Genomic DNA, 15,955 nt, shown 5'->3' with positions numbered 1-15,955 from the left:
CTAGGCCGTCAGCGTTTTTAAAAATTTTCCTTGGTAATTCTAGTACGTGGAGAATCACTGGGTACACATGAATGGACAGTTAATATTAGGACCAAGAGCACTTGCAGCAGCAGCAGAGAGTTCCTCATTAAGCCTGCTTACATACACACCCTCTCTGGGTGCCATCTTCTTTTCATTGTAGGCAGAATTGCCTCCTGTTACAGCCCTTCTATTAAAAGGGTAGCTGGGCTGCAACCCTAATTATAAGTGTTGAAATAATTTCATTCCACCTAAAAGATTCAAATGTCCCCATTCATCAAATGCATCCACTGCAGGCGCCCTCAACAGTTCATTGCCTTTCAGCAAGTTCTATTAAGGTTAGATTTTATCTGAAATGGATTATGCTGTGCTGGAAAATGAAATTCAAATTTTAAAGCTGGTTTAAAGGTTCTTTAAAGACTTCCACCTCCATGGCATGACCAACTCTTGATTGGCTAAATGAGTAATTGTGAGGATCAAGGGGTGGGGTCAGGAAGTGAACTATCACCATTAAAACCAAACCCACAAGATGGGCAAAACCATTACCATCTTTAGATGGCAACCAAAAATGGAAGAAAAAAAATCCCAAGTAAATTAAGTACAGTGGCTTAGGAAGACCAGTCTCATTGTCAGCCTCCCCGTTTGATCTTTCTCCCTGTGAAGAGCGGAACAGCCCTGTGGTTGGACAGTGGTGCTTCTGACCCCTGCAGCCCAAGCGGCTCAGAGCATGGCTCCAGTGGGTCATCCCACCACAGGAGCCTGTGGGAGGAAGAGGGCCCAAGGGTGGTAATTTGGGGTCGGAGAAGGGGTTACTACCTAGGCTACCCTGCAACAGAAACCTAATATTTAGATGTTTTTGCTGAATCATAGTAATTTCCCTCAAGTATGCCTGGAACAGCTGTAAGGTGTTCCAAATATTAATTGAATGAGTACGTGGGTGCGTCATCTGCCCTTAGGTAGACTGACTGTATGAACCACATTCTGCTCTACCAAATTGCTTCCAATCCTCTTACAACACGACACCTTCGTGGGTCTGTGCTCTGTTTCCCGTGATGTCTCTGGTGTAGAACTTCCTTCCTCGCTCTTTGCTCAGCCAGCTAACCAATGGCCAGTCATTTTCAGAACTAAATTAAAGCTTTCCTGCCTCGTAGAAGCTTCCTGTGCAGCCTCAGGCTCAGCTGGCCAGGGCCGTCTCTGTGCTCGTCCTCTTCTGCTCTGTGTCTGGTACTCCTGCTCTGGCAGGCGACACACCTTGGGGACCACCCTTTCCGTTTGACCACGTGCTCTGTAAGGGCGAGACTGTGGCACCTTCTTCTTGGTGTCCCAGCACTCAGCACTGTGCCTGGCACATAGTAGATGCTCAATAAGAGATGGGTGACCTTTCAGTGGAGTCATTCATTTGTGATTTTCTGAAAAGAGATTAACTTCCAGCTTTCTGTCTACAATGAAAATTATTAATTAATAATGGTAAATATAGTAAAGTAATCGATTCCATGCAGTTCTCACTGTGTGATTCTGACTGCATGTTGAGAGGCTCTTCATGGAGAGGTGGTCGTAGCTGGGGGGGCGGGGCTGTCTTTACAGGTGAAAGTTTAGACAGGTGTTTGTCTTAAAGCAGCTGCAGGTACATTGTATACATTATTTAAGAAGCAAGACTGATACTGTTCCCCTCAACACCCACATGTTGCATGTGCATGTGTGGATGTGTGTGTGCCCACACCCCCACACTCTGTGCATGTGCGTGTGTGGACGTGTGTGTATCCACACACCCATAGTCTGTGTGCATGTGTGTATGTGGACGTGCGTGTGTACCCACACACCCACACTCTGTGCATGTGTATGTGTGGACATGTGTGCCCACACCCCCACACTCTGTGCATGTGCGTGTGTGGACCTGCATGTGCCCACATCCCCATACTCTGTGCATCTGCGTGTGTGGATGTGTGTGTGCCCACAAACCCACATTCGGATCCCATGGTGATTCTGGAATGTGACCTGGACATCAGTATTTTTAGTCTGCTCCAGGTGACTCGAACATGCAACCAGAGCTGAGAAGCGGTGCTTTAAGCAGTTCTGTCATGCGCTGTAATCACTCAGCTGTTTAGAGAAAATCTCTGTTGTGCGTATGGAAGGTCTCATGTACTTGCTGTTGTTTGCAAAGTATTGCTATTGTCTGGGGAGCTTTTCTGGGTCCTGAAATCTCGCCAGGCAGGCAAACCAGTGACTGAGTCCTTGCCTCAGTAGGATGACGATGACCTAATTTAGATATTTTCTTAGGTTGTCATTTCTTTATGTTTTAAAAATTGTTTTTGAAAGATATGGAAGAGTAAGGAAAATAACAGCCTCCTCTGTACTCACTACTGATGATAAACAGATGAAATTTGGCCATGTTTGTCATGTCTTTTTTTTCCTTTCCTTTTTTTTTCTTATGAGGAAGATTGGCTCTGAGCTAACATCTGTGCCAGTCTTCCTCTATTTTGTATGTGGGATGCTGCCTCAACATGGCTTGACGAGTGGTGTGTAGGTCTGTGCCTGGGGTCTCAGCCTTTGAAACCCCAGGCTGCCCAAGTGGAGCGTGCAAACTTAACTGCTGTACCACCAGGCCGCCCCCCACAAGTCTTTTTTTTAAAAGAAAGAACTACTTGAAGCTGCAGCCCTTGCCTGCCCCCACACCTGCCCAGCAGGGGAGCGCTCTTCTGTGGTTGGTGTTCAGTGGCACGTTGTTCCTGTGCTCTGACAGCGTATGTGTACCCGCAACAATGGACAGTATACACATATTGTGCTTAAAAATATCCCAGCTGGTATCATTATTCATGTTGATATGTGTAGCGGGTAGCTCAGGTACACATTTGTTTTCCCAGTTTATTTTTCCGCTCTCTGCACAGATCTGATTCACAGCACACTTCATGCTTCTCCCGGCCGTGAGACAGTGGGCATGTCCTCTGCCTTGCAGTCAGTTTGTTAAAGTGACCGAGGTCAGAGAGTTGTTCTGACGGTTAAGTGAGATGGTGTGTGTCAGGTGTGCAGCTCAGGGCCTGGGACGCACACACGCAGAGCTTTATAAACGTGTGTTATTAACAAAGTTATATAATTGCTACGGTGATTTTGCTATTGAATAAATAATGTGTGAAGTGCCTGGCTCGGTTACCGTTGGGCCCGTTTGTCTTTCTCTTTTACCGTCTCCCAGGTGTATTCATTGCTGTCCTCTGCATTGGCCTTCTGCGGAGGCCGAGGATGGGGAGAGTGCTGCCCAGCCCAGTGTGTGTGGTGAGTGAGCAGAGGCGGGGAAGGCAGGGGGCCAGCCAGGCGCCTGTGGGCTGCGGCAGTGGAGGTAGGACGTGAGGGGCCGTGCTCACGCCCCTTTTCCGGCTGGTTTCAGTTCTGTCCCTGTGATGTATTCCTCTTGACGGCCTGCTGTGTGATAGGCACTTATCATACCCTGCGTGCACATTATCTTTGTTCCATGAATGAAAGTCTCGGTTAACCCTGTGTGCCGTTAGGTGCTGTTATCCCTGTCTTATAGATAGGGGCGCTTAGGCTGAGAAAAGCTTAATAACTTTCTCAATACGTCTCTGCCTGTAACTGCAAGAATCAGCACTCCCTGTTAGATCCGAACGGTTCCCAAACTGAAACGATTCCAGTGCGTCCCGCTCCACCAAGCCAACCAACCAAGCACGGAGAAAACACCTAAATTAACTGATTTTAATTAAGTGACCAGAAGAAATGGGAATATGAGCGGATGAAAGCTGTTGTGTACATCTATTAGGTATATTATTCCATTGAAATGTTTGTCCATATTGAAAGGAGACAGATCTTAAAAAGCTGAAAAAATATTTTAGGCTTACTTCGTAGGCTTTTTCCTGAATATATACCCAGAAAAGTTTTCTAGAACAGAAAGGGTAGGAGGAGGGGAGAAGTGGAGAGAGAATGAGTGACGCTATGATTGATTGGCGGGTCTTATGGGTTCAAGTGCAGACGCCTCACCCTGTATTCAAAGGACACGTCTCCTGAGGGAAGACGCAGGGCTGGGGTGGAGGGCCCTGAACAGTGTTGGTGGCGCTCCTGCCGGCTTCACTGTGGATGTCTGAAACTATGGCAGTCATGCCGTCTGTGCCCTGGGGCAGCCATAGTGCCCCTTGAGTTAGAAGGATAAGAACGTGCATGTGTCTTTGTCTCCTTTCTAGGGGATTCCCGTCGAAACATCATCATGTGGCTGGACCACCGGGCGGTCAGTCAGGTCCACAGGATCAACGAAACCCAGCACAGCGTCCTGCAGTACGTCGGGGGTGTCATGTCTGTGGAGATGCAGGCCCCAAAACTTCTGTGGCTAAAAGAGGTGAGTGCATAGGGTTGAGGAGAGGCCGCTAATAACAGCAGAGGATTCCATTTATTGTGGCTCTGTCTGTCCAGCCACCCTGCTCAAGTCCATTATGTTTGATTTTTCCCAGCAACTCTTTGAGGAAGGTAGTTCCCATTTTATTGATTAGGTTGCAGTTAAATCATTGCTGTTTTAACATGCTTGACTCATGCAAGGCCCGGTGATAAGTATTTGACACAGATTCTCTCTTTGAATCCTAACAGCAACCCTATGAAGTAGGTTTTTTTGGGGGATGGGGTGTCTGTATTTTGCAGACAAGAAAACTAAAGCTAATGGAGATTAACCAGCTCACCTGCAGCGGCACACTAAGTCCGTGACAGGGTCAGGATTTGAACCCAGGACTGGCTGACTCCAAAATCGACTCTCTTCATATCCAGTACTCGACTGGGACTCAGAGAGGTTGATTACATTCCAATGTGAAAGTGGCGGAGCTGGCATTTAAGTCCAGATCTTCTGACCAGAACTTTCTTTCTCATGCGTGCTCAGCCCCAGTGACTGCTCTGTGGCCTTGGTGGCGTGTAGGGTCTGCCCTTCTCGCCTCACCTGCACTGGAGCTTGCCTGTCCTTGAGTGCGATGGAGATCGCGGACAGAGCACTCGGGTGGTTCCCATTTCCAGATGTTAGGATCCTTCATGGAGTGTGGAGAGTGGTGACGTCAGCTTCGTGCTTCCCATTAGAGATGTGCGTGTGAGCAAGTGCAAGTCCTCTGGGAACCGGGGGCTTGAAAACCCCTCGGTGGTCTGGTGAGGAGGGAGTCCATTGAAGGAGTGAGCCCTGGCCTGACTCGTTTACCGGCTCTGAGGCTTCAGGTGGGCCGAGTCTTGGGTTACTCGAGATGTGTGTGGGGTTGGGGAGCAGAGGGTGTCGAGACGGTGTCCCTGGATCACCACGTGGGGCAGGAGGGAGATAAGCAAAAAGGTCCTGAGTAATCAAGGCTGGCTTCCTTGTTAGCTGCTGTGTACATTTAGCTGTTTTGTAAGCTTTAATTTGTAGAAAGACTTCTAAGAGTTTGAATACGTAGGGTTTCAGGATTCTAATTCTGACTCTACTGACGTCACATTGTGTGACTTTGGGCAAAGCAGGTCTCATCCCAAGCCTCACTTTTTCCATCTATAAAGTGAGAGAGTTGGACTGACCAGTTTGAAAACTTGATCCCAATGTACGCTGGCGTAGGCGTCGGGGTGTAGAACTCCACAGCACCCCGTGGTCCGCTCTGTGCTCTGCAGCCGGGGACTGATGTAGTCCTGACAGGCTCTGGCTGGTGGGCAGCATGGGAAACTGAGGCTGAGAGGGAGGGTTATGTGACTTTCCCAAACACATGGGAGAGCCAGAATTTAAGCCTACTGCTCTTAGGGTAAATTCCAGAATTTGTAACATGGCCCGGAAGATGGTGAGGGATGCCACTTGACCTTCCCTCTCCGCTTGTTGTGTTCCCTCACCTGGCCCACTCTAATCCATCCACAGGGATCCACTCAGTGGGCCTCACACACACCCAGTTCTTTGCCACCTCCAAGTCTTGACCAGGGGGTTGGCAAACTGCGGCCTGTGGCAACCTCTGGCCTGCTGCCTGTTGTTGGATGTCCTGGGAGCTAAGAATGGGTCTTACATCGTCACGTGGTTGAGCGAGCATCAAAAGAAGACTATTTTGTGACTTGTGAAAATTATATGAAATTACAATTTTAGTGGCCACAAATAAAGTTTAATTAGAGCACAGCCACACTCATGCATTTGTGTATTGTCACTGGCTGCTTTTGCATGACAGTGACGGAGCTGAGTAGCTGAGATAGAGACTGTATGGCCTGCAGAGCTGAAAATATGTACTCTCTGGACCGTTGGAGAAAAAGCCTGCTGACCACTGGTCTTGACAACGTGATGCTCTGCCTTCTGCCCCAAGTAGTCTTCCCTCCAATCACCACTGCTTCTAAGCCATCATTTAGATCCCAGCTTTGTTGTCAAATCCTTAGAAAAGCCTTTCCTGACCCTCGAGTAAGTCAGAGGTCTCTTGTCACTGCACTTTTAATTTTACTTCATGGTGTCTTTCATAAATTGGTGATGTGTCAGTTCCTATGATGATCTGTGTAATGCTGGCCCCTCCAACCGTTGGGATCCACAGGAGGGTGGAGATCATGTCGTTTTGTTCATGGCTGTGCCCCTACCCCTAGCCAAATGCCTAGCACATAGTAGGTACTCAGTAGGTGCTTTGAATAATTTAGTGGCACAGTGAGGGCCTGTTGCTGTCCTTCACATGAGAAGGCGCCATGGGGTGGAGGAGATCACATCAGCAGGATGCTGAGGCTGAGTGGCCGTGAGGGGTGAGCCAGACGGAGGAGCAGAGCTGGCCACTCCCTTCAGTGTTGCTGCTGTTCATGTGTCCCTTGTCCTGAGCCTGGAATCACACGTCACAGGGAGCTGGGCAGAGTGTGGGGTTCAGACTTCTCAGTAGACAGGAGTGATGCACTAGGACCACCGTAGCTCTTGGGCAAAGTCACTTGGGTCCTCGTTCCACAATGTGGAATTTTAATCCTGTCCTTTACATTTAAGGTTTGTGTGTTTCGGGTTGACGTATGTCTCCTTAATAAGAATTGTCAGATAAAAGGAAAAATGCCATTTGAATTTTTCATAACCCCTAGCAGTCTGGCTTTCCCATTTGGTCTCAATGATTCTGACTCTCCTCTTAATGAAGGCCAAATGTAAATTCAGTTCTGTCAGGCCGGAACAGCTGGAGTCTCCTATCTTTATAAACATGAAAGATTGTAGGGTAACAAGGCGCAGACTGAGGAAGGTCAAGAGAGTTGACGGGCTGATGCCAGTCCTGACAGCCCAGTGTTGATGGAGATGATTAACTGGCTTGTAGGGGCTACATGGAGATATTCCAGTCGGTCTTTTAACTCATTGCCTCATTTTGCCGTTGTCAGCAGAGCAGAAAGCTAATCATTTTATAGTTTGAGATTTTCATTGTTCCTTCCCAAGGTCTGGAAACAACTGACTGGAATGTCAGAAGATTTTGTTGATGGATTTAGAAAATATGTCTGCTGCTCCCATCTCCCCAGTCCATATCCCTCTGCTTCTGGTCCCCTGATAACATACTGGGAAAATGAGTAAATGATGCTCTGATTGGTTCTAATGTGACTTTTCCTGTATATGTAGATTCTTTGGAGAAACCTGGAGTTTGGGTGTCTAGAGAGGTGTCTAGCTGTGGAAGGTGGCAGCCAAGTGCTTTTCAGTAGGAACTGTTGATGAGAAAACTCTGTTAGAGGTCAGGAAAGCCTGGTCCTGGTCCCTTCTATCAATAAGAGGCCTCCCACTTACTTTTAGTGCCTTGCCTGGCCTATTCTTTCCTTTTTCTTGAGGATGTAGTAACATCTGTTCTCTTGTCTTTGGGTTTCTTCTCATCCTGAAACTTTATGAAAGGTAAACAATGTAAATTCCTTTCTTTGAAATGCACCATTTCCTTTTTAATGGCAATGTGATAGAAACTATAGTCTTTCTCTGTGGGTTACTCTGACTTTAAATTCCACGCATAGGTCTCTACTGCTCACCTGCATTCATCAGATCTTAGCAGCAGAGCTAAGACAGGATGCTGAGGAACTCTGGGAGATGGAACACAGTTCTGAAACAAAAAAGGAAAGGATGTGAGCCAAACACACTTGCATTTAAATCTTTCTCCACCATTTACCAATTCGGGGACCTTAGACAAGCTGAGTCAACTTCTCTGAGCCACAGTGTGCTTAGCTGTGAAACGAGGATAGCCACCTCAGCCTTGCGGAATTACTGTAATTTACTCAGCTGCTGGTGAAGTGCCCTATACAGTAGATATTCAAAAGGTACTTTAATTTTCATTTCCATTGTGTTTAAAAATGTTTGTCTCTGCTGATGGATATGTCAGTAACGTCCTCTCACCAACTGAGAGAATTTTAAACACTAAAATATCTCGTTTCATGTTGCTGGCTGTAATCAGTGGTATCTTTTTCCTGTTTGGCTAATAGCTAAGGAAAGTGTCTAAAAACCACCATAAAGTTGTCAGAGACAATCATAGAAAATAGACAGTGGAAGATCACAAAGCGTGTTTTCAGAGTCGTTTGTCTCTTTGGATCACCCGTATCCATATGCGATACCGGTACCAGGAGGCAGCCAGCTTTGAGCCGCGAAGCACATTGCTTTACCAGAGACCGTCTCCTTGTTTCCTCTAAAATTCTCTGTTGCCTCCAGCCCCAGAATTGTTTTATTTTACAGGGATTGTTTTATTTAATCTTCATACCAGTCTTGTGGGGTAGATATTATCTCTTTTTGTGAATGAGGAAATGGAAGCTTACAGAAGTGAAATGACTTCCTCATCGTCTGATACTATGTAAGCAAACCTGCCTCGAGAGCCATCCCACAGCTCTGCCCCTCCCCATCCTGTGGGGCCTGTGCAGTTCACTGTGGGAACCCAGAAGTGGCCTCTGCCTTCAAGAAATTACAGTATGATTGGAGAGGAAATATATAGATCGACTAAGCAATAAGAAGCGAATAAGGAAATAGGTGAGAACAGTATCTCAAGTGTGTAGAGTGCTTATTATATATCTAGCACTTTTCTAAGCATTTCATCTATGTTAGACTTATCTAATCCTCACAACCACCTTATGAAATAAGTGTTATCATTTACAGGTGATAAAATGGGCTCAGAGATGTTAAGCAACTTGCCCAAGGTCACTCGGCTGATAAATGGCAAGGCTGGGATTGAACCTTGGCATTTCAGATGCAGAGTGTGAGCTCGTCATCGCTTCACTCTGCTGCCCCTTCAGGCGTTTGCCCTGCACCGGTTGGATGGGCTCGTCAGGGGAGCAACTTGGAAGTGGTGGCTTCAGGAGGACCCCAGGTTGGGAACGATGGGTAGTGGGTTCCTGTTTTCATTTAACAAGTGCTGCTTGCGTGTCCCCTCTGGGATGGGCGCTGTGACGGCACTGGGGATGCAGGTGAGCGAGACAGAGGACAGCCCTGGGTCGGCTTCTGGGAGCTTAGATTCCAGTGTAGAAAGGCAGAAAGTAGACGAGGAGACAAATAGGTGTACAAAGTGATTTTGTTTTCTGGAAAATGCTGTGAAGGAAAACACAGGTGAACAGATTTGGCGTGGCTAGCATGTTCTCTCTGGGGAGGTTTTGTTTGACCTGAATGATGAGATTTGCAGGAGGAGGGAGCAGGAGATTCATGGAGGGGAGGAGAGCACCTGTGAGATCAGCTAAGGAGGTCACAGGGCTGGGAAGGGAGGAGCAGGGGAGCCTGCCTGGCCTTGAGGCCATGGGCTGGAATTCGGATTTTATTCTAAGAGCATTGGGAAAAGGTTGATGGATTTTAAGCATGGGTGTGACATGATCTGTTTTATGACTTAAAAAGAAACTCTCTGGCTTATGTACTGGGTAGATAAATATTTGTATAGCAACTACAAAGTATGCTATAATGCCAAAGGGAAAAAATTATAAGACTGAATGTGCAGTCTTACAGATGCATTTGTTTTAAGAAATTCTCGGTATAGAAAACACACTGGCTGTGTATACAAAAGGCGTTAATAATGGGACCCTGTCCATGATTGGAATAGTTTGCTACTGTTATAACACAATGTTCATGTTTTTATTACTTCTTAGTAATTTTCCATTAAAAAATAATCTTGTCATCATAGCTAACCTTTCTGGTGGACAAAACTTTATCATTTAGCATGAGATGTTTTTCTTCTTCTTGGGCTTGTTCTCCTAAGAAGCACTGCACGAGGGGCTTCGTATGCAGTATTTCCTCTAAGCCCTTCAGTCAGCAGAGTGTTCTCATCCCATTATACAGATGAGGAAAACAAGACCCAGAGTGCTTAAGTGGTTTCCTGAAAGCTACACAAGAAGTGAGAAGGGGGCCAGGATTCACAGCCGCTCCAGCCTGCCTCCAGCTCCTGGGCTCTGTCCATTGGCCCTCCCTGCCTGTTCTCGAGGGCGCTTGTTTCTTCCTGCGTGCCCAGGCTGCAGGCTGGCATCCACAGGCTGAATCTGGTCCCCAGATGGGTTTTGTTTGACCCACCCTGTGCTTGAAAAAAATTTTTTTAATTAGTTTCCAACATTTAAAAAGTAAGAAATTTTACCAGAAAAGGCGCCAGATTTTCTGCTTCTCTAGCAAAAATAACAAAAGGACTCAGCAGTCCTGGGCCCACATTCCCACGTGGAAGGAATTGTCCAGAGCTGAGTGCGAGCTGCCGCCTTTAGAAGGAGCAAGTGTCCTTCGTTCCACAGAGTCCCCACCCAGCCTGCTGCCCAGCCTGCTTGTCCAGCTCCACCCTCCAGGCATTTGGATTTGAGGCCCAGGCTGTGGGAATTTGTTCAAGGAATCCATCATTGCTTTTCCTGTAACAAACTGCTCGGAGAAATGGAAAGACTTTCCAGGCGGTGAAGTCCTTGGTCAGTGGCTCTGAGAACACCGTACCTGTTTTCTCTCACACCCCTGGGTCTTTGCTCAGGCTTTTCCTTCTGCCTGGCAAAATTATAGTAATTTCTTCCTTCACTTGGGAAAACTTACACGGATTCAAGACTCCAGGGAGCCTTGCTTCACTTTCTCCATCCTTGACTTTCTCGAGTGTTGATTAGGGTCCTTCATTCTGTCCCTGATGGGATCCTCACACCTGTACCCTGGAGTTTATCACACGATACTGTGCCCCCTTTATCTCTGTGCCCCTAGCACCGATGGCACTGCTTAGTATCTAACACTAGTAACTCAGTAAATATTTGAACGGATGGATGGATGGATGGATGAACTTATGAAATCATTTGTCATGCCATTTTGGATGTTGGGTGTGTCTGTCCAATAGTTTCCTCCCAAAGTAAAGACCCGTTGCAGGCTGAGCATAAGTTAATTTTTTCTTCCTCACTGTGGAAGAGGAAGTTTGGAGTATTACTGTTTCTTTCCACCCCAGAGCCACCCCTTGGCTTCAGTCCTGTTGCTTGAGTCACAGCTTGTTTTGTGTGTGAAGTGAAGGCCCTAGACTGAGGCAGTGTGTCCTCCGGGCTCTCTGCTGCGGCTTTGTGCTCTTGAGGCGGATAACCCCTTTACGTTGCTCCCTTCAGCCTCTAAGAGAATCCAAGACTCATCTACTGAATCAAACTGCCTCTTCTGAGAGTTTTACGCCGGGACCCTGTGACGTTCAGACCAGATTCCTCGCGGCCCTTGAGCGATGTGGACGGCATTCTCGGCTGTTATTAGGGCATCTGTTGTAGATTTTCTCTCCAGGGTGGTCTGCCCATCAACAGGGCTTGTGACTGAATATATGGAGTGTTGAGGCTGATGGTCTCCTTCCTTTACCTGGACAGAGCAGTCTTTCCTTATCATCCTTGCATTGGCATATTTGACTTGTGCCAAATATGTGATGTATTCTTATAGTTTTATAGTCCAGCAAAAAATTTTAAAAAGCAGACCAAAAAAGGGGCTTGGCCTGATATCTAGTAACATTTGATAAATGTCAGCTGTTATTGCAATACTATATTTTGTATTTTACTTTATGGCTTATGGCAGACTTTGACATCTATTTTCTTTATTTGGTCTATGACATGGCCTTGTGAGATAGATGTTACTATTTGCCATGTTTTACAGACGACCACAACAAGCCTCCTGAGATGAAATTCCTTGTCCACAGGCGTCAGGACTGGGTCTTCATGAAGGCCCGTTTAGCGCTTGATCCTGTCTTGGTTTTCTCCTTCTGTGCCGTGTCCCTCTCTCGTTTGCTTTGGTGGATTCTGAGCTCCATGAGTGAGAACCGACTCTCTCAATGCCCGGCTGCTGCAGCCCCAGAGCCAAACAGTGCTTGGCATTGAGAACCTACTCAATGAGTGTTAGTAAATGAATTCATATTTCCTGGTCAGAGCCAGAATCGCGGCTATAGTAGTCAAGCCCACGGGCCCAGCATCCTTGCTGCTAGCCTTGCTGACTGCTGTGCGGGGATGTCAGCTGCATCCAGGTGTTTTTAACCAGAGAGGCAAGAGAAAGATTGCTAAGTTTGGCTGGCTTTATGCCTTCATGATGCGATTTGATGTAAAACAAAAATTGAACAAGATCCTTTTCTCACTGTGGCTAAAGTGGAGGTCACACCTATCGGAGGAAAATATTGTCTTTATAAAAGACACTAAAAAAGACGATGCATTTAATGTATGTCATGATACAGGAGCTCCTTAGCACGGTCGACCTTGTTGAGGTGAACTGTCACTTTCGAACTCCGGAGGCTCAGGGTAGATAGATGTTGATTGGGGCAAGGGAGGCAGGCCAGAGTCAGAAAAGATGCAAGACAGGGGATTCTTCTGGAAGGGTAAGTAAAGCTCATTTCTCTGAGCGTATGGGTTGGTTTTACCCTTGTTTTGGTTCCATTATCTTTGAAATGAGAATAACTGTGCTGCTATTGTCGGGCCATATTCATTTAGTCAGTGAAACCAACTTTCGTCTAGTGACTGATCTGTAGAAGGCATTGTGCCTGGTGATGGGGAGGAGGGTGGAAGCCAGGAGCATCCTTTATCTTGGGGAGCTCCCAAGTCTAGGAGCAAGAGGCTGTGACAGAATTTTCAAACATACAGGCTAGTCGAAAGAATTTTCCAGTGAACACTCAGAGCGTCACTAGATTCCACCATTGCCATTTTATTGTACTTGCTTTATCCCGGATCACATGTATGTCCAGCCATCTGTCCCTCTATCCATCCATCACCCCACCTGAAGTTTTGTGAGTAAGCTGAGACATCATTACACTTGTGAAAGCAGTTTGAAACATAAAAGATTTTACCTTTCTGAGATACTTCCTAAATTCTACTTGAGATATTGACCCTGTTTGACTGCTGTCTCCCAACATCATCAACACCTGCCTGAGAGTTTATTAAAGATCTACCGTGTACTTTTAAGTCGGCTCGCTGCTTATTTCTATGGAAATCCTGTGAGGTAGATGTTATCACTTCCTTTGCAGATAAAGGACCTGAGGATGAGGGAGTTAAGTAGATTACCCTTACTGATTCTGTGACTTCTGCCAATGCTGGAATGCAAACTTGGATTTTCTAACTCTAGGAAATGAGTTAGAAAGGAGTTATAAAGGTTAGCTAGTCATACTGCAGCCTTCATCAGCAGGGGCCCCGTCTGCTCTGTGGATGAGATGCCTCGGGAGACAGAGCTGTCCTCCTAATGTAAGTTTCAAGGCCCAGATAACACCTTTGTCTGACTTGAATTTTTCAGATAAATATGAACTCTAGAATAAAGAAGTTATCAGAGTTATCCTAAGTTAGGCTCACCATTAAAGGATCATGCTTGAGACTGGGTGAGACCTGAGATCCCCTCCACTATGCAGTTCCGGCCCATTCCTCTTTTCTCTGTGCTCCAGCACATTAGAGTTGCCTCTTACAGAGCTGGGCTCCTCCTTCCCTATGCATTCACCTTCAATGTTTGTAGTTTGAAAGAATGAATAAATGACTCAGCTAGTTCCCTGCCTCTTCTGCACCCAGGGGTCCTGGAAGTACGTCTGCAGCCAGGACCTCACTTAAGACTTGTCTCTATGCACTGGGCTGTGGCCACTTTGCTGGTTGACAGGTAAAGTGATTCAGGGCCCCCCATAAAAGCCAATGTTTCTCTGAATCCTTCCTGTATGGAGAGGCTATGGCCTAGGTAAAACTCGTGAGAGACTTCGGTAATAAAAGAAAGTCTGATCTCAACCCTGCAGCCCCATCAAACCCAAACCCATACCCTCTCAAAGAGCTGCTTTAGTCTGGCTTCCAGGCTTTGCAGTCTCAACGGTCAGTGTCTTCTGGCTCAACAATGCAAGACTAGAGGAGCTGGCCCAGTGGTGTAGCAGTTAAGTTCACATGCTCTGCTTCAGCAGCCCAAGGTTTGCGGGTTCGGATCCTGGGTGTCGACCTAGCACCACTTGTCAAGCCACACTGTGGCGGCATCCCACACGAAATAGAGGAAGAGAGGCACAGATGTTAGCTCAGCAGCAATCTTCCTCAAGCAAAAAAAGAGGAAGATTGGCCACAGGTGTTAGCTCAGGGCCAGTCTTCCTCAACACACACACACAAATGCAAGACTAAGGGGCTCTCAGAGGAAATTAGAGAGCCGCTTGCCTTCTACTGGCTCTGCCCTCCTGGCCTCTGTCTCTCCTTTGGGTTTTGCTGAAGGGTCTGAACTGTGATACAGACAGACATTTTCTCCCAGTAATGCTACATGTGTGGCGTGTTGGAGCTTGCCCAAGGAAAGCAAAGCAAGCCATTAAGAAATAAGATCTTTCTACCAATTAATTATTCATAATATTATTAATAATAAGGATTTCATCTTCCCTAATATTATTTTTATTATTATTACTTCACGACTGATTAGTGCAAGTTATTGGCCGTGGACTAGCACTAGTCCCTGGCCGGTGTCTCAGAACAGCTGGCCTCCATGGCCCCTGAAGCTGTCCTTCAGTGCTGGCATTCTGCACACCTAAGACAAGAGCACTGGGACCGGAGTGAAGCCTGCCGCAGTTGTCCTGGTGTGGAGGCGTGTGGTCTGGCTCTGGCGGCCAGTCAGAGACCAGCCCAGGGACCTGAGCGAGTGAGTCACTGTGCAAGTGTTTGCTGAGCACCTCGCATGGCTGGGAAGCAGCTGCCGGCCAGTGGTGAAGGAGGTTGGGTTTGTAGTTCAAGCGGCCCAGGGTTTCACCCCAGCTTTTCACTTACTGTCTGCATGATCTTGGGCAATTTGCTTCACTTGTGGGCACTTCTTGCCTATAAAATGGTGTTGAAGGCAATATTAAGTCTCAGAAGGTATTTGGTACGTTGTAGAGTGCTGGTGGAGTGATGGATTTTCAGTTGATGATTACGACGGAAGTTGATTTTGGGGAAGAAAATTAGTGAGGTCTATTTTTCATATGCTTATCTCTAGATGCAGGTGAAAAAGCCAAGAGAGCATGGACGAGTTCTCACTGTTTGGGGACGGGCGCTTTGCTTTTTGTCTGTGCTCAGTCTCTGTGGCGGCTTGGGAGCGGGCATTGTTCCCGTTGGGGCAGGTGGGGCAGGTGGAGAGAGTGAGCGGTGGGGCTGGCCCTCCAACCCAAGTCTCAGTCGCGCCTGTGGTCCTTCCGCAGCAGCTCCCAGGCCCAGCGGTGGGGAGTGGGGGACCCAGTCCGTCCTGAGCCATCCCAGGCACCTGCTTCCAGAGCAGCTTCACTTGCACTGTTAGTAGTAGCTTCTAGAGCATTGTCCTCATGAGTGCGCATTCTCAGGACGCTGGCTGAAAGAACGGTGCAGGTTTCGAAGTGTCTAAAGATAGGGTGGTGCTAGTCAGTTTCTGCCAGAGTTGATCAAGGACATTCATTCATTCAGCAAATATTTATTGAAAATTTATTTTATACCAGGTACTTTTTATTAAATTCTGGGAGTAAAGCAGTAAACAAAACAGAGTCCCAGTCCTCAGGCTGCTCCCGTCCAAGAAGAGGGGTAGGAATGAAGTCACAGTGCCCCATAAGAGGAATGGAAGTAGGTCCCTCTGGAAACACTCCTGGATGGGGGAGGGGAGTCGGGAAGAGGAGACAGAGGCCGGGGGCCAGTG

General features: G+C 47.1%; 1 protein-coding gene across 26 annotated transcripts in view; it reads left to right on the top strand.

Moving 5' to 3' along the window:
- The window catches only part of FGGY (FGGY carbohydrate kinase domain containing), a 377,460-nt gene that overhangs the window by 35,413 nt on the left and 326,092 nt on the right, over positions 1-15,955 (top strand). For all 26 annotated transcript variants that reach the window (XM_070259847.1, XM_070259854.1, XM_070259850.1 and 23 more), the window contains one exon: positions 4,203-4,354. In XM_070259847.1, coding sequence (XP_070115948.1) covers positions 4,203-4,354 — 152 coding nt within the window. The remainder of the gene's footprint in view (positions 1-4,202; positions 4,355-15,955) is intronic.

Source organism: Equus caballus, chromosome 2 (assembly GCF_041296265.1).
Source record: "Equus caballus isolate H_3958 breed thoroughbred chromosome 2, TB-T2T, whole genome shotgun sequence".
Lineage (NCBI taxonomy): Eukaryota > Metazoa > Chordata > Mammalia > Perissodactyla > Equidae > Equus > Equus caballus.
The sequence above is the reverse complement of the archived record's forward strand: the minus strand, read 5'-3'. Positions and strand labels throughout refer to the sequence as shown.